The 18,869-nt window shown below is 37.6% G+C and overlaps 1 protein-coding gene across 2 annotated transcripts in view; it reads right to left on the bottom strand.

The window, feature by feature from the left end:
- The window catches only part of INO80 (INO80 complex ATPase subunit), a 136,707-nt gene that overhangs the window by 78,641 nt on the left and 39,197 nt on the right, over positions 1–18,869 (bottom strand). For both annotated transcript variants that reach the window (XM_060618905.3, XM_060618904.3), the window contains exons 8-14: positions 12,301–12,354; positions 11,280–11,483; positions 9,073–9,268; positions 8,130–8,197; positions 7,068–7,277; positions 6,476–6,556; positions 5,576–5,671 (exon numbers count right to left, since the gene is read on the bottom strand). In XM_060618905.3, the coding sequence (XP_060474888.1) occupies positions 5,576–5,671; positions 6,476–6,556; positions 7,068–7,277; positions 8,130–8,197; positions 9,073–9,268; positions 11,280–11,483; positions 12,301–12,354 (909 nt within the window). The remainder of the gene's footprint in view (positions 1–5,575; positions 5,672–6,475; positions 6,557–7,067; positions 7,278–8,129; positions 8,198–9,072; positions 9,269–11,279; positions 11,484–12,300; positions 12,355–18,869) is intronic.

Below are 18,869 nucleotides of genomic sequence, written 5' to 3'. Positions count from 1 at the left end.
CCAAAAAGAAATTAGTAATTCCAAAAAGGAATGAGAAGAGTAGTAAAATATAATCAATCCAAAGGACACAAGAAAGAAGAAAAAGGAAAGTTGTAGAAGAAGAAAGAAAACAGTAAGGAAGATTTAAACTCCATGTGTCAGTAACTACATTAAAAGCATAAATGCTCCGGGGCGCCTGGGTGGCTCGGTCGGTTAAGCGTCCGACTTCGGCTCCGGTCATGATCTCACAGTTTGTGGGTTCGAGCCCCGCGTCGGGCTCTGTGCTGACCGCTCAGAGCCTGGAGCCTGTTTCAGATTCTGTGTCTCCCTCTCTCTGACCCTCCCCTGTTCATGCTCTGTCTCTCTCGGTCTCAAAAAAATAAATAAACGTTAAAAAAAAAAAAAAAAAAAAAGCATAAATGCTCCAAATAAAGGCAGGAAAAAAAACCTTAAATGGAAACAGAATGGTTAAATGAAAAAGCGATACCATATACAAACCAGAAGAAAGCTGATCTATTTAATACCAGAAAGAGCAGATTTAAGGCAAAAAGTCTTAACAAGAGGGATTTCATAATAATAAAAGGTTCAATTCACCAGTAAGACAAAGTAACTGTAAACTTGTATACAACTCACAGTCTCAAAGTAAAGAAGCAAAATAGAACAGAAATGAAAAAATCCTTAATTGTGGCAAATTTTAATATACTTCTTTCAGTCAGTAATTGAAGAGGCAGACCAAAAAATCAGTAAAGATACAGAAGAACTTAAAAAACCTAACCTAACCAACACACACAGAACGCTGCACTCAACAACTGCACAATACTTATTATTTTCAAACAGATATAGGACATTATTACAAACACTGACCATATGGTGGGAAAGGAAAGTTCAAAAGATTTCAATGGATCAAAATCACACAAAGCCTAATTTCTTATCACAATGGGTTTAAACTGTAAATTAGTAACAAAAAGATATCTAGTAACAAAAAGATTCCTCTGTTTGGAAATTAAGAACCACACTTAAAAAAAAATTTTTTTTTTAATTTTTACTTTTGAGAAAGATAGAGACAGAGTGCAAGAAGGGGCAGGGGCAGATAGAGAGGGAGACAGAATCTGAAGCATGCTCCAAGCTCTGAGCTGTCAGCATACATCCTGACGCACAACTCGAACTCACAAACCACGAGATCATGACCTGAGTCGGATGCTTAACCAACTCAGCCGCCCAGGCACCCCAGGAACTACTTTTAATTAAGCCATGAATCAAACAAAACTTGCAACATAAGCTAGAAATTATATTGAATTAAAGATTAATGAAAATGTGACACATCAAAACTTTGGATAGCTACAGTCATGCACAAGAAGATATTAATACCCTTAAGGACACTTACTGGAAAAAGCTAAAAATCAAGCATCTAAGCTCCACTTAAGATGTTAGAAAAAGAGGGGCGCCTGGGTGGCTCAGTCGGTTAAGCGTCCGACTTCAGCTCAGGTCACGATCTCGCGGTCCGTGAGTTCGAGCCCCGCATCGGGCTCTGGGCTGATGGCTCAGAGCCTGGAGCCTGCTTCCGATTCTGTGTCTCCCTCTCTCTCTGCCCCTCCCCCATTCATGCTCTGTCTCTCTCTGTCTCAAAAATAAATAAAACGTTAAAAAAAAAAAAATTAAAAAAAAAAAAAAGATGTTAGAAAAAGAAAAAAGTTCACAAAAAAGCAAACAAAAGTAATTTTTAAAAAAAGCAGAGATGAATGAAATAGAAACACACAAAATAGCCACTTTCAGGAATGAAAATGGTACATTATAGAAAAAACATAAATTATATTTCATGGGGAAAAAGAGGAAGCCTATGGTCATACTAGAATCTTAAAACAAGTGTTGCTCAGATACCTGTCACATAAAATAAATATTCAGATGCTATCATCATATGCCTAAGTATCTTTTGAATGTAAACTAACTATAAACTTGAGTACAGTCTACATTTAACTATGTTCTGCAGGGAGGTGGACACATTTCTGGACAACCTAAAGGAGCAATGGAAATTGAAGCAATGAATCAATATAGAAGAGACCATCAAACCTTTTCTGTAAGCAAATAACAACTATATGTGTTTAAATTTCATATCCCATTTGTTATGAAATATTCTTTTTAAATCAACAGTTTAAAAACAGAAAAGCTATTTTTAGCTCGTAAGCTGAACAAAAACAGCAAAATAACAGGTACCAGATTTCTCAATAAAATACAGAATGCGTTAGCAATTCCACTCCTAGATATATACCAAAAGAACTGAAAACAGGACAGGTGTTCAAATAACAACCTGTAGATGAATGTTCCTAACAGTATTATTAACAACAGCCAAAGGTGGACACAATCCAAACATCCATTGAGAGATGAATGGATAAACAAAATATAGTTTGTCTAGATAATTAAATACTATTCAGTCATAAAAAGGAATGACATGCTGACATGTGCTATAACATGGATGAACTTTGAAAATATTATGCTAAGTGAAAAGAAGCCAGATTTAAAAAACAAAACAAAACAAAACTAAAACCACCTACTATATGATTCCAGTTACATGAAATATCCAGAATAAGCAAATACAGAGACAGAAAGTGAATTTGCGGTAGCCAGTGGTTGGAAGGAAAGGGGAATAGGGAGTGACTGCTTAATGGGGAAGAGGTTTCTGTTTGGGATGATGAAAAAATTCTGCAATCAGACAGCATCCATCATTGCACCACACACCATAAATGTACTTATTACTACTAAACTGTATACTTTACAGGGGCACATTTTATGTATGTGTGGTTTTTGGTTTTTTTTTAAAGTATACTTTATTCACGGAACGCCTGGGTGGCTCAGTCGGTTAAGCGTCTGACTACAGCTCAGGTCATGATCTCACAGTTCGTGAGTTTAAGCCCCACATTGGACTCTGCTGACAGCTTAGTCTGGAGCCTGCTTCAGATTCTGTGACTCTCTCTCTCTGACCCTCCTCTGCTTGCGCTATGGCTCTCTCTCTCAAAAATAAACATTAAAAGAAACAAACAAAAAACAAAAAACAGCACACTTTACACCCAACATGGGGCTCAAACTCATGACCCTGAGATCCAGTTGGATGTTTAGCAAGTGATTGAGCCAGGTGCACCCATATATGTGCTTTTTATCACAATTTTTAAAAAATGAGACAAAAAAAAACCAGTGGCAACTAAAATAGGCTCAAAGGCTTATTCAAAAGTAAGCTCAACATGAACATGAAAGCTCGGTTCCAGGCAGAGGCATAAAATCAAAGGACAGGTATCAATGACATAAGTAGTTTGACATTGCCATCTAATGGTCAGTAAAGTTAATACTGAAAACTTAAGTGGTTTGGTGGAAATTTTTTTTTTTAATGTTTTTATTTATTTTTGAGACAGAGCATGACCAGGGGAGGGGCAGAGAGAAAGGGAGACACAGAATCTGAAGCAGGCTCCAGGCTCTGAGCTGTCAGCACAGAGCCTGATGCAGGGCTCGAACTCATGGACTGTGGGATCATGACCTGAGCTGAAGTCAGACGCTTAACTGACTGAGCCACCCAGGCGCCCCTGGTAGAAATTTTTAAGACTGAGTTTTTCAACTCCTGATTGTTGAACATGTACTGGAAAAGAAAAAAAAAAATGAATAAATGAAGAAAAAAAGCAGCTCCATATTCCATATAGCAAACAACTCTAGAGAAAATATTCAACAAACTACCTTAGAATGATCTCATCTCCTCCTTACAAATTTAAAAATGAGTCAACCAATGGGGCATCTGGGTGGTCACTCAGTTGGACACCCTACTCTTGATCTTAGTTCAGGTCATGATCTTGGGGTTGGTGAAATCGAGCCTGGCATGGGGTTTTGCACTCTCAGTGCTTGATTCTCTCTCTCCTTCTCTCTCTGCCCCTCTCCTGCTCACAGGCTCTCAAAATAAATCAACTAAAAAATAAGTGAAATGAAATGAAATAAAAATGAGTCGGGGCACCTGGGTGGCTCAGTCAATTAAGCTTCCAACTTTGGCTCTGGTCATGGTCTCGCAGTCCGTGAGTTCAAGCCCCGCGTCGGGCTCTGTGCTGACAGCTCAGAGCCTAGAGCCTGCTTCAGATTCTGTGTCTCCCTCTCTCTCTGCCCCTCCCCCACTCATGCTCTGTTTCTATCAAAAATAAATAAATGTTTAAAAAAATAATAAAATTAAAAATAAAAATGAGTCTACCATGTTAAAAGCTATACAACTTAATGTGCCTTGTAAATAGTTTCTAACTACAATTGAGGCAATAAGGTGCAGCCATAGCCACAAAGGTATCCCAAAGTGGAATACCCCTCATGTCTCCTTATTCCTTACAACGCTTAAGCCAGAAAAACATCAGACTCCCACATCCACCCTATCCTGTGTCCTTTAAATTGAATGGAACCCATGATTATGGACACCCCAAATCAGATCATATCAATAATTTTTTTTAAAGAAAATTTTAAGTTTATTTACTTATTTTGAGAGAGAGCAAGTGCAAGCAGGGGGAGGGACAGAGAGAGGGAGAGAGAGAGAATCAAAAGTAGGCTCCATGCGCTGTCAGTGTGGAACCCAATGTGGGGCTCAATCTCACGAACCACAAGATCATGACCTGAGCTGAAATCAAGAATCCGCTGCTTAACTGACTGAGCCACACAGGTGCCCCTCAATAATTCCTGATATACAATCTCCATAAAATCCTCTTTACCATGAAACTTCATTATCATTATGTCACTTTAGGGACAGAACACATAGTTACCTAATTTCCCCATTTTTACTTGCAAACACTATAATAAACCCTACCTGTTCTTTTCTTTTTCTTTAAATGTTTATTTTTGAGAGAGAGAGAGAGAGAGAAAGAGAGCAAAAGCAGGGGAGGGGCTGAGAGAGAAAGAGGGAGACCCAGAATCCAAAGCAGGCTCCAGGCTCTGAGCTGTCAGAACACAGCCCAATGCAGGGCTCAAACCCACAAACCTTGAGAACATGACTGAGCCACTCGGCACCTCTACCCATTCTTTCTTATATCCCAATAACTTTCCACAATTAAAACCTGTTTAATAAATCTTGTTCACATCTTAACCAACTTAATACAACATACTTCCCTATTGATCACTTCTGACCTCGATCTTACTATCTTTCTATCTAAACTCAGGCTAAAGATCTGACTTTGGAGTAATGAGAAAATGCATTATTTATGAATATATTGGGAGGGGATATGACAATGTCATAAATTATAGGGTATGTGCCCTGATGATATGATTTGCCAAAATCTACGTTAAACCAGCAAGGTAGATATTTTCTACTATGGCAGTTTGACCAGGAGCATCAATCCATGTGCCTAAACCAACAAATCATTCAAACTGGACTTTGGCTTTCTCACTTATGAAACAAAAGGATGTAATATGCTCTCTTACTGCTCCCATCAGTTACTTTCAAATGGAACAATGCAATGTATGCATTCCAAAGCATTTTGGAAAAAATGCAAGAAACTAAAAATTCTTATAAACAATTTAAACAAGTAAGGCAGAAAAAGAAAAGTCACAAAGTTTAAAGAGCAAAAGAAATTTTTGCTGGATTGATTTTTACCTTAAATTTAGGAACAAATCTTGTAAACTCCTGGTGCCAATTGTTAAGTGTAGAAGCAGGTGAAATTATTAAGAAAGGTCCCCAGATGTTCTCTCTCTGAAAGAGAAAAAATGGGTCAGCTAACTGCAGAAAAACTGAAGATATTTAGTTCAAAATTATAATTAACAAGAGCAGTTTAAGAATCCATAATACTTTATAACAAGAAAAATGGTGTCTAGATCCCACATTTGCATATTCAGTAGTAATAGTCTATGTTAATAACAACACATGGAAGGAATCTGCTCAGAAAAAAACTTGGGAAAAAATACCAAGCAATTACTCCCAACTCCCACCACTTAAAGGTCCTAATTTATATCACTGACAAAGCACTTACTACATCCTGACTTGTATGTGCTGCTTTCCCCTATACTAGATAACAATTTTACTAGTATTGGAGTTTTTGCTTTTCTCAAAATGTTTCTACACTTATTTTCACTTAATTCTCATAGAATTCCTCTAAGTAGGTATTATCCCCAAGTTGCAGAAGTAGAAACTAAACCTCAGAAAATTAAAGTGATGTCAAAGTAAAAAAGATGAGGTGAATGCTCAAGTTTACATTCTCAGTAAACAGAGTTAAGATGTGAACTTGGGTCTTCTGGTCTAACTACCATTCCTTTGCCATTATTCTAATGATTGTGGACAGGGGGTGAGGGGCATTATTTCCAACCACACACTCTCAAAAACTGTTCCAGTCTTGAAAACCTAAATGTTTCACCACACTATGTCACCTTGTAATGACCTTGAAGGCAAGGAGTAAGTCCTATAGTCCTGGTATGCTACAAAGCATGACATAATGCTTGATAATGGCTGATTCTCACCCTAGAATCTAGAGTGGGGAAGACAAAGACTGCATCTACCCACCTCAGCCAGATGGGCCAGGAGGGCAATACTCTGTACTGTTTTGCCAAGACCCATTTCATCTGCAAGAATGCCATTAATGCCCTGGAAAAAAAAATACACATAGTCAGTACCTCTCACATTCCATCACACAGGGGTTCAACATACTGTCCCAAAAAACTAACCAAACTATTAGACTCGTTTAAACAAAAATGACTAGAAATATCATTTCAGCACTATTACCCACTGCTTGTAATGATTCCTTTTGTCAACTCTACAGCTACAACTATGAATTATGATACCTGAGGTGATATCATGAGTTGAATAACAGGCCAAAGCCAGTTTTCCAGCAAATATAATCCAGGCAAAAAAACACAAACAATCAGGTTACCAAGACCACTTCAGGCAAACTATGTACACGATACAAATATTCTCAAACAAAATTTCAGGTTAAAAATACAGAAACATCTTTCTGACTCTTATCAGTCAATGAAACTTTTTAAAAGGGATGAAATTTAAAACATTATCTTGTGTCCATTTCGCAATACTCTGAACCAATGATATCAGAAAAACACGTAACAAAACAGAGTGGGTATGACACAGTTCTAAACTTCACCTGCTCATACAGATTTGCCAACCAATTCATGCCTTTCAGCTGGTAGCCTTTTAATTTGCCATTAAAAATGGTAGGTTGTGGAATATCTTCACCAGCTCGGATAGATGGGTTTGCCAGGCTGTAACTCTCCCCAAACCCAGTACCAGACTTGTTTGCTGCCCGGAGGGCAGCTGCTCGACTTTCTTTTGCATCTTCATCAAATGACCTTGTCTGGAAAATAAAAACATATTAGAAGAAAAACATACGAGGGAAAAATGGAATTCAAATCAAATTCATAATGACAATATATCTATTGTGTGGTAACTGGAACAAAATTTCTAATAATATTATGTAATATATTATGTATCTAGAACGATATATGAAACATTACTATTTTAACAATTATATTACAAGTTCTCTTATAATGAACAGACCTAAGCCATACTACATGATTACTCACTTCATCAAGGAATTTGTTAAAAATCTGACATAACATTTCTTTGGTTGGGGTTGGTGAGAAGGTCAACTTTGTATCTATCCTGACCTAGACCCTGTTAAATAGGGTTCCTATGCAGTATATTCTTTACTTTCTTTACTTATTTTAATTCAATCTAACTGCCATATCCTTCTGATTTCATGAAATATCACTACATCATGAATAAGCAAGCTATTACTAAGGTTTGAAAGAAGGTCCTAACTTAGCAGTTTTCTTAAGGCAATAGTATAGCTCTCTTAACAAGCACCAGTATGGTCTTCTTCACTAAACAACCATGATGCATTTCACACTCTATTACCCATGATTACTCAAGAGGACAAAAAAATAGGTATACTATCCTCGCTTCAATCAACACACTCCTAAAGCTCACACACAAGTGAATGCTTATTTTCCACCCTTCCTCAACTATTCCTATTGTTCTAAATGGAGACATAACCCACACCCAACACATAGTCACGTACATATACACACATCTGCCAGTGTTTCTCACTGGAAATAGGAATAAACTGAAAGGAAAATCACCCAAATGAAAGGTTGTGGGGTATTTCCAGAGCGCATAATAGGTTCTTTTCATTTGTAAGACTCACCCGAGCTTGATGAATATGGTAAGCATTTTCAGCATTCTTCAGGGCCTGGGCTTTGAAATGGTTACTATCTGAAAAGGAAAACTTATAGATTATCGCAAGTCATTAATTGATCTCCTTCAAAGTTGCAATTCACATTGACACTGTCAATCCCTAACTCCCCCAACCTACTCATCCCTAAATTCACAGAGGGTGAGAGAACAGAAAGGCTCAAATTACATGACAAAGGTTAGGACTTAGAAGTGGCAATGAAGGCAGAGGGGTGCCATGTCTCTAGTAGCTAAAGCCAGCTCACAGAAACCACCTGAGCTCCAGGCTCCCAATCCTGGGTTTTTTGCACAAAGCAATGCCAAAGCAAAGAAAAGCATAACAATAGGGATTAAAAACTGTGATAGATTTCTGCTGGGTGAAACTATCCCCAAAGAAGAAATCAAGACATGTGTAACCCCTAAGACCCATGCAGGAACGCTCATTCTTTTTATTCTGAGCTCAACATGATCTTTATCACTATTCTCTGTGAAATTACCCTCAAACTTCACCCCAATTCATCCCTCCCCCTGTGGACACAAAAATACCAAAACTGAACAGTCTCTTTCTCATGCTTGACTTATATCACCAAGAATCTTGTTAAGAGAGACATGATTTTCTCTGCTGAGACATGTTCACTGAATTCTTCTGATTCAATAGCCTCCATTCCTACTAACAAATCAAAACATATAAAATATTCCCAAACTTATAAGATCATATAAACACACCCTTCCCTTTCCAAATTCTTTAATTAAAAAAAGTTATTTTGTATTGATTTTATTCATACTTTCCCTACTCCAGCACAATAAATTCCCCTTTACTAATCATTGCTTACCAATCAAGACAAAACTTGCAAGAAACCTTAGGTATGAAAAAATAGAGGGTACCCACTTCCTCTACCTCCTGACGCAGGACTCACCATAATCCTCCTGTGTGATGTTAACTACCACTCCTCCACCAATGTCAATCTGTCTTTGGGTAGAACTGTCTTCCAGTTTCCTTAAGATTTCTTCCTGGATTCCATCATGACCCATGTCTCGTTTACGACTCATGAAATGGGCATACAACTCTGTCTGGGTGATTAGGAAGTTCAGTTTTCGTTGTTGCCTCTTGGCCTAAAGGGAAAAAAGTTAGAAGTGAAAACAGAGTCAAATCATCAATCACATACAACAAGAGGTGATCAACAGAATTCATAAAATCTATATATAGTTTGCATACAATTCTTTTATAGATTCTTTACCTTTAGAAAACTAAGAATTGTTAACGCACAGTTTTATTATAACCAAGTCAGTGGTAATAAAAGCAAGGAATAGTCTTCACTTATATTTAATAACATATGTTTTGCTCTCATTTACAACATGAAATGTTTTCTCCATTAAGCTTCTGTTTCTAAAATGCTTATTTCTTTACTGTATCAATTTCCTAGAGTGGCGCAGAGATACCAACTAAACTCAACCAATGAGCTTTATTCCATAACCTAGGTGGTAGATACCTGTATATAGTTTTAGTATTGTAAAAAATGTAAACATGTCAAAAGATCTTTATCACCGAAAGTGAAAATAAGTGACTAGGGGCTATAAATTATTCTGAAAGTCAACCAGAAGACATTTAAGAATAAGATGACAAAGGAAGAAAATACTCCCAAAAACAATGTATAGTTCATCTGTGATGACCTATAAAATATGAATACAGATCAAATGCACATGTCACTACTCTGCATTAACTATTTTATAATAAAATTCATATGAAGTAGAGTTGATTTACCCTTGGTCCACCTCCCCAAATGAAAAACAAAAATATAACAAGGAACTTAGCCAAGAAAAGAGACCAGTCCTAAGGTATGCTATATAAAACTATACTTTCTCTTTAAGGTTTTATAGTACTTGAGCCAGATTCAAATGAGAAGAAAATCTGAAAGAGAATTTGAGAGAAAATGGGGGTTATTTTTCATAATAAATACAGGTTTATTATAGCTAAAGTACTATCGAGAAAACCTTTCTAAATTAAAACAAAAAAGAGTAACACCTCCTTTACAACAGTCAACAACTACATGTTTAAATGAGCAAAGTAAATTAAAGGAACAATAAAGTTCCATCACAAATAGTTTTATTTCAAAGGTTCGGAGAAGGACATAAAACATAAACATGAATGAAACCCATCAGTTAATTATCAACCAAACTGAGAGAATGTTTCACAAACTTAGATCATACATACGTCTGGCCGCTTGCAAAACTTCAAGACCTACGACTCTCAAATGCCTATAAATTCACATGGAAGTATTCCATATAGCATCAAATGTTTACTAACACACTAATATGTTTATCTTGCATACAAAGATAAAAATTACCCACGAGACTTAAGAAACTTGGCAAAATCCATATTCACCCTCAAAGACAAGATAAAAGATAAAAGATCAAGAGCTCAGAAGAGGCCACAGCTCTGCTTTGACATGAGTACTTACTGCCTATACCTGAAAGAAAAGATTCTCCCATCCCTTGATTGCCTTCTTTCTTCAGACCTCAATTTTCCCTGCTCACAACCAAACTGGTTTGCCAATGACTTTGTCCTCCTACTTTCTCCTCTTGCTTCCCTGAACAATCTACTCACCTACATATTAGCTAACATCAGGCTTAGAGGAATACTGGCTGAAAGTTAAAACAGTGAAGCATGTAGGAGTGGGGGGATGGGTCTCAAAACTGGACTAGTTTGTCTATTGTTCTTATCTGGCCCTAAATTTGGCAACCAGCCCCGCTCTTCCAACAAGGAAGAAACTGCAGCCAGCACCTGGAACCAAGCCAAGATAAGCTGTAAGCTGTTTTCTTTCGTTCATCCCTATCCTTTTTCTTTCCTTTAATTTTTTTTTGGTCCACCAGAAATATAAAGAGGAATAAGGCTAAGAAAGAACAGAAAAACTTGGCATACAAAGAGAGGTGAAGGCCGGAGAGAGGGCCTTACCGAGGGATAAAAACAGAATCATTTTACTGGACTAAAATTACTATCCTCAAAATTATGTCTTAAAATGTTTTTTTCCAATGATTTCATTACCTTACAATTTATGTAGTATACACCAATCTCTTGATATGGCTGAGCAATCAGGGTTTTCAAAATTTTATACTATTGCCCTACCTCCCGCATCTCCTCATCCAACTTGCGCTGCTCCAAGGCTTCCTTCTCTGCACGCTTTCGGTGTTCCTTCTCCACCTTCTCGTATTTCTTCCAGTACAGAAGCATCTCCTTGGTGAGGCGGCGGGCACGAGGCAAGGTCTCCTTACAGTTCTTTTGGGCCTGCAAGGCAGCTCGACGCACCTCCTTCATGCACTGGTGGGCAAGCTGCAGATGACAACAGCATTCTCACAAAGGAGAAGGACCCAACACCACGGCCAGTCTTCCCTTAGCTCTAAACCACAGCATTCCCGTCAGTTCAGTGCACACAGTCTTTCTACGACCACATCTCCTTTTGCCACAATGTGGTTAATGCCCCTGAACAGTACTAAGATCCAGACACAGACCCTGAGGTAACACATGGAATGAAAAATTTATACACATACTGGCACCTTAGATGGAAAGAAAGAAAAAAAAAAGTATAATGACCCGAGATGTGCTGGGAAGCTACAAAGTATTATTGTACACGTTAATAATAGTGGCAATTAATGCTTATTATATGCTAGGCACCACTCTAAGCCTAACATCATTAAACTAATTTATTTCTTCACATAAACTCTACAAAGTTGGTAGTACAGACATCCTCATTTTACAGATGAGGAAACTGAGGATGAGTGATTAGATTAGCCCAGGAAAACAGAACCAATAACATTACCTCATCTGATCTCAGAGATCTCAAAGGAAGTTGTGTTACTTCCCTCTAAAGGAAGGTATTAATATTACTAACCATCATTTCTTAGATAAAGAGACTGAGCACATGAACTGCCGAAGGAATTAAGAGCAGGCTATGGTCTCATTCAAAAAGGTTCAAATACCAGAAATGTGAGGAAGAGCAATTTTATTTATAAAATAGAGAACATTCAGAAATTCTCTTAGGTACTACTATAGTACCTAAGGTATTCTACCAGGTCACAAGAGACAAGAGCAGCAAACGGAGACATATTCCAACATAACAAAAAACGGGAAATATAAAACTACAATTTACCTTTCGGCTATTGGTGAGAAACAGGTTACGAGCTGAAGCTTTCTGCTTGTTGGCCTAAAATATTTAAAAACAATTATATCATTTAGGAGTCCTTTTGAAATAAGATTGTGTAGACCGACACTGTCTGTTATTCAACTCCTGAAGGGTTAAAGTCATCCAAAAGCACCAACTGAGAACCACACACAAAGCTACTAAAGCAGCATTAGGAAGAATAAGCTAGTGCTGTGGCTACCTTAAACAGAGTCTTCTGTATACTTTAGAAAGAATTTAAGTTATATTTCAGGCCTGAAGTGGAAAATGTAACAACATGCCCTAAACCCTAGCACCACACTAATACACACGGCTTTGCAGAGCCCATCTGCAAAGAAGCTGAGATAGCAGGCAATGACATACAGGAATTGTTACAACGGTAAACTAGCCTTCCAGTTTGTGTTTCTATCCTCCAACCAGAACAAATCTGCTGCCACTATTAATTTCTGCCAACACTTAAGCTTCACTAAGCTTCATCTTCTCTAACAAAAAATTCTAAGGCAGACCTAACACAAGATGACTCAGCACCCAACAAACCAGTCATGAGCTGATTCTGTCTTCCAATTCAGTTAAAACAAAAGAAGCTCAATAAAAAAACATGATTTCCCATGATGATCCAGTTGACATGGGAGAAGACATAGCACAGGCATACGTGAGTGACTGTTAAAGAGCTCTCCCCCTAAATCTGAAGAAACAGTGGGTACGAAGTTAGACGTCTTAAAAGCCATTTCTATAAAATTTGCGTCTCAGATGATCTGCTTACAGGAATTTTTACGCCCTTTATCAAAACTTTCTCCTACTAATGCTTAAGCAGCTATTGCTACTTAAAAGACAAGAATCTTGGGGCACATGGGTGGCTCAGTCGGTTAAGCAGCCAACTTCGGCTCAGGTCATGATCTCATGGTCCGTGAGTTCAAGCCCTGCGTCAGGCTCTGTGCTGACAGCCTGGAGCCTGCTTCAGATTCTGTGTCTCCGTCTCTCTCTCTCCTCCTCTGCTCACAATGTTTCTGTCTCTCAAAAAATGAATTAAAACGTTAAAAAATTAAAAAAAAAAAGACAAGAATCTCAAATATTCCTATGGAATTCTTGATCATAGAAAGGGCATTATGTTTTAAAAATTATTTTTATTTGGGGTGCCTGGGTGGCTCAGTCGGTTGAGCGTCTGACTTCAGCTCAGGTCATGATCTCACAGTTCGTAAGTTTGAGCCCCACGTAGGGCTCTGTGCTGACAGCTCGGAGCCTGGAGCCTGCTTCTGATTCTGTGTCTCCCTCTCTCTGTCCCTCTCCCCCTCACACTCTCTTTCTTTCAAAACTAAATAAACATTTAAAAAAATTAAAAATTATTTTTATTTTTTTAAGTAATCTCTACACCCAATGTAGGGCTTGAACTCAAAACCCTGAGATTAAGAGTTGCATGCTGTACCCACTGAGCCAACCAGGCACCCTAGATGGGCATCATTTTGAAGTCTATTCACCAGGTACAAAGAGGATTTCCCTATAACTTCTCTCATCAAGAATGTTCTTCTCTCCAAAAATATTTATTAATTGGCATGGGGGGGGGGGGAATGGTAATTGTTAAGGAGCACAAACATACCAAGGGATCGAAGCTAATACCATCAAATTGGAACAATGGGTCATGTGCCTCCCAATGTGACATATCAAGAAGGATATATCACTCCTTTGGTAATCCTGCCCAAAATGAATAACCCAAATCTAATCATGAAGAATCATAACTCAAATTCAGAAACACTGTACAAAATAATAGCCCTATACTCTTCAAAAATAAAAATGTTATGAAAAATGAAGGCTGAGAAACTATGTCAGATTTAAAGGAGATTAAAGAGATGTGACAACTAAATGAAACATGTACTTCTAGATTGGATCCTGGATTCAATCAGGAAAAAAAAGCCCCAACCTTTATAGACAACTGATGAAATCTAAATATGGTCTGTGGATCAGATAATAATCTTTATAACTGTATTGTGGTTCTGTATGACAGAATGTCTTTTTCTTAGGAAACACACATTGAATTACTACAAGGAAGTTCAGTACAAAGTGTCAAACTAACCCTCAAAATGGGTGAGAAAAAAGTATGCATTTATGTAACAAAAGCAAACAAAGCAAACATTGCTAAATATGAGTAAAGGATACATGGCAGTTCCTTGCATTACTCTTGCCATATCATTTTAAAACATTTTGTTTTGAAACAATTTTAGACTTACAGAAAAGTAGCAAAAAATAATACAGAGTTCCCTTATATTGCTCCTGCTGCTTTTCCTCATTTAGCATCTTACATAACTTGAATACAATTATTTTAAATGTTTATTTATTTATTTTGAGAGAAAGAGAGCATGAGCAGGGGAGGGGCAAAGGGGGAGACAAAGAATCCCAAGCAGGCTCCCCACTGTCAGCAAGGAGCTCCACAGGAAATACAGGATCATGACCTAAGCCAAACAAGAGTTGGATGCTTAACTGAATGAGCCACTACTCAGGTGCCCCACAGAATACAATCACAGTAAAACCCAGGATTGAGAGTAACTTGCTCTACAAGTGTGCCACAAAATGAGCAAACGTTTCTAATAATTTTAACTTGATAAATGAGTGATGTCTTGCAATACAAGTAGTGCGAGATGTCGAACATCACATGATCATAAGTGAACCAATGGATCTTCTCTCTCTCGCTCTGTCTTTGTGGGATTGGGGGTGACTGTCTCCCATACTCGGATGTTCAGTCTCAGGCCACAGTGTTTGATAGAAATCATCAATTTTTTAGAATGCTGGAAGGTGCTCACACCTGGCACTAGTTTCTTTGTCACTTCAAAGCACCTATGAACAGTCCTTTGCTTTTCCAAACAAGAGTACGCTTAGGAATGCTTTGCTTCATTTTAGGTCAGGCTGCCTACATATATAGACCCTTTCCTATGCTGCCTAATTGCCAGTTACATTAAATACAGTATATGAGTTTATTATTATTGTACTGTAGTCAACATCCATGCAAGCATATACGACGGCCCCCGTGCAGAAAAAGATTCCATTGAGCCAAGAGACAGCAGTGATTCTATTAGTGATAGTGAAAGTAGTCCTACACAATAACCTTGTCTCTTGTCTCCCTGAAACCAGCCACAAAGGCTTTCAAAGGCAAGTGCAGGTTAATTTATTTTTCTTTATATTTTGTATTTTCTTTATTATTTTGTATTATATTACAGCATTGTAGTTAATTTTATACGAATATTTTTGGGTTATGGAACGAATCATTTGAGTTTCCGTTATTTCTGTGCTCGCTTCAGCAGCACATATACCAGTATTTCTTATGGGGCAATTCACTTTGACATACAAGTGCTATGGATTACAAGCATGTTCCCAGAACAAATTATGCTCGCAAACCAAGGTTTGACTTTATTAAGAAAGGAAAATAACACTGGTAAAATATTAATTAAACTACAAGTCTTATCTGAACGTCAACAATTTTTCCACTAAAATCCTTTTCCTGTTCCAGGATCCCACAATGTATTTAGTTGCTTTTCTCCTCAGTTCTCTTCCTGCATATATAACATTCTTCAATCTTTCTCTCATGTCCTTGACACTTTTGAAAGGCACCAATCAGTTACTTTGTAAAATCTCCCCCAAAGTTTGTGATTTTCTGATGTTTTCTCATGATTGGAATGACATTACACATTTTGGCAAGAATACCCCAGAAACGACATGTTCTTCTCAGGGCATCAAATTAAGTTCACAATATCAAAATTTCTATTACTAGTGTTACTTAGATCTTTTGGTTAAAGTAGATTCTACCACCTTACCATGGTAGTAACTACCCATGATTATCACTATCTTTCTTTTTGTGCTGAGATGTATATGCTGGGGAGATGCTTTCAGTATGTGCAAGCTCTGGTTCTCCTGTATCTTTCGTCCTCTGATTTTAGCCTTCATCAATGGATCCAGTCTGCAACAATTATTACCATGGTATTTGTGTTAATGATGATTCTCTACTTCTTTCTGTCCTATTAACTGGAATTCTACTGCAAGGAAGAGTTGTTCCTTCTACCTTACCTGTTTTCTTATTTAATTATTTATAACAGTATGGACTCACTGATATTTCTTTTATTCTATGTGTTAAAATTCAGTATTATTATTATCGATTTCATTGCTCAATTATTCTAACTTTGGTGATGAAGAGCCCCTTCAGATTGGCTCCTGTGTTCTTCTGACAATCCCCCACTTCCACCTTTCTTCAAGTACCTCCTTAACTTTATTAGAGAATAAAAAGTGTTGAGAAATCAAGATCTGGGAACTAGATAACTTAATTGTTACTGGGATATCACTGCGTCTAGGCACTCTCTGCAAAGAGCTAGCTAGAAATTAAGTATATATGCATACTAACCTATGCACACACACACAACTATATTTCTGTACACATCTGTGTGTGTGTGTGTGTGTGTGTGTGTGTGTGTGTGTGTGTGTACTGAGAGCTCTGACTCCAATCAAATTTCAAAGGCTTCACTTTAAATGTTTCCAACAGCGAGAAACTGGCTGTCATCTACAACATATTTACTTATTTGTTCAATTCTAGTACACATACAGAGTAGATTCAAAATTCTAACCCATTCTTTTGTAAGAAACACTTACTATGTCAATCATAGCATTTACGTACAGTTCTTTTGGTCTCTAGCCTTACATATCAAGTCAAAATACTGATTTCCTCAGTTACTTCAGGGAGTCCTTTTCTTCCCCAATCCCTGCAACTTGATTATATATTACTCATTTCTGATACAGTTAACATTTGTTCTTGACTTTTTTTTAATTTTATTTATTTTCAGAGACACCATGTGTGTGCACGAGTGGGGGAGGGGCAGAGAAAACTAGGAAAGAGAATATCCAAAGCAGGCTCCACAGTATCAGCACAGAGCCTGGACACCAGGCTCAAAGTCACAAACCATGAGACCAGAACCTGAGCCAAAACCAAGAGTTGGACACTCAACTGAGTGAGCTACCCAAGCACACCATTTGTTCCTGTTTTTATTCCACTTTGCCCAAATATCCCCTCAACCTAATTCCCTTCCCACACCCTGACTGGTTTCAATTGTTTTATTATCAGTGTATATGAGGAGTATATGAAACATTACCATGATTTTCAAAGTCAGCCCTACATACAAAACGATGTACTCAAAGACTGCCCCTCATCCCTGCTAACCTGCTCCCATTCCTTCCTTTCTTTCTACATTTTTACCACCTGCCCACTATAAGAAATCAACACTTTAATTTCAGGCTTATCCTTCTTGAATGTCTTTTGCATGAATGAGAATTTGTGTATTTTCTTATATTCCTGTTTTGCTTATATGAGAGGTAAATACTATAGATACCTGCTTTTGTTTTGCTTTTCTCACTTAACACTATGTCTTTATCCCATGTCACTTCAGAAAGGTCTTCCTCATTATTTCTTTTTAACAGCAGCATAACAATCCACTGTGTATATCTACCAGAGTTCAATTCAAGCCCCATGTATAGGCATTAAAGTTGTTTATTTTGCAATTAAAAATAATGCTGTAATGAGTAACTTTGTTTACATTGTATAGTTGCAGGTTTAGCCTCAGCATAATTCTTAGAAGTGGAAGTGCTGGTTTGAAAGGTAACTGCATATGGAGATTATTAGGTATTGCCAATTTACCCTCCAGAATATTGCTCTCTGATTTGCACTTCTAGCAGCAATGTAAAAAAGTGTCTGTTTCCCCATAGCCTTCTTAAGAGAATGTGTTATCATATTTTCCAATTTTTGCCATTGTGATAAATGAAAAATGGTATCTAGGTGTTATTTTAGACTACTCTAATTATGAGACTTTGAACCTTTTTAATATTTAAGAGCCATTTTTGTATCTTTCTTTGTGAATTGTCTATTCCCGTCATTTTACTTGCCTACTGAATTTGTGGTTCTTTGGCTCTCAATTTTCAAAAGTTCTTTATATACTAGAGATACGAGCCCTTTGTGACAATGTAAATAATCTTTCCCACTTTGTCAGCTGTCTTTTGTCATGAAAAAATTTATTTGTATTTAGTCAAATTTACAAATGTTTTCTTTCATTGCCTCTGGATGTTGAGTCATACTTTTGCTGAGCCAAGGTTAAATAGGAATGTAATCCTTTTCCTCTAGTATTTGTATGATTTCATTTTTTATACTAAGAACCTTAATATGTTCAGAGTATATGTGTGAGAAACAGATCTACTTTTATCTTTTTCCAAATGGCTACCTAGTTGTTCCAGCACCATTTTTTAAAAAGTTTATTAGTCTAGGGGCACCTGGGTGGCTCAGTCAGTTAAGCATCTGATTCTTGATTTTGCGCTCAGGTCATGATCTCACGGTTCATGAGACCAAGCCCCATGTCAGGCTTGGTGCTAACAGTGTGGAGCCTGCTTGAGATTCATTCTCTCTCTCTCTCTCTCTCTCTCTCACACACACACACACACACACACACACACACACACACACACAGTGTGGAGCCTGCTTGAGATTCTCTCTCTCACTCTCTCTCTCTCTCTCTCTGCCC

This window comes from Panthera onca, chromosome B3, assembly GCF_046562875.1.
Source record: "Panthera onca isolate mPanOnc1 chromosome B3, mPanOnc1 haplotype 2, whole genome shotgun sequence".
Lineage (NCBI taxonomy): Eukaryota > Metazoa > Chordata > Mammalia > Carnivora > Felidae > Panthera > Panthera onca.
Note: the sequence above shows the minus strand (reverse complement) of the source record. Positions and strands in the feature narration are given on the sequence as shown.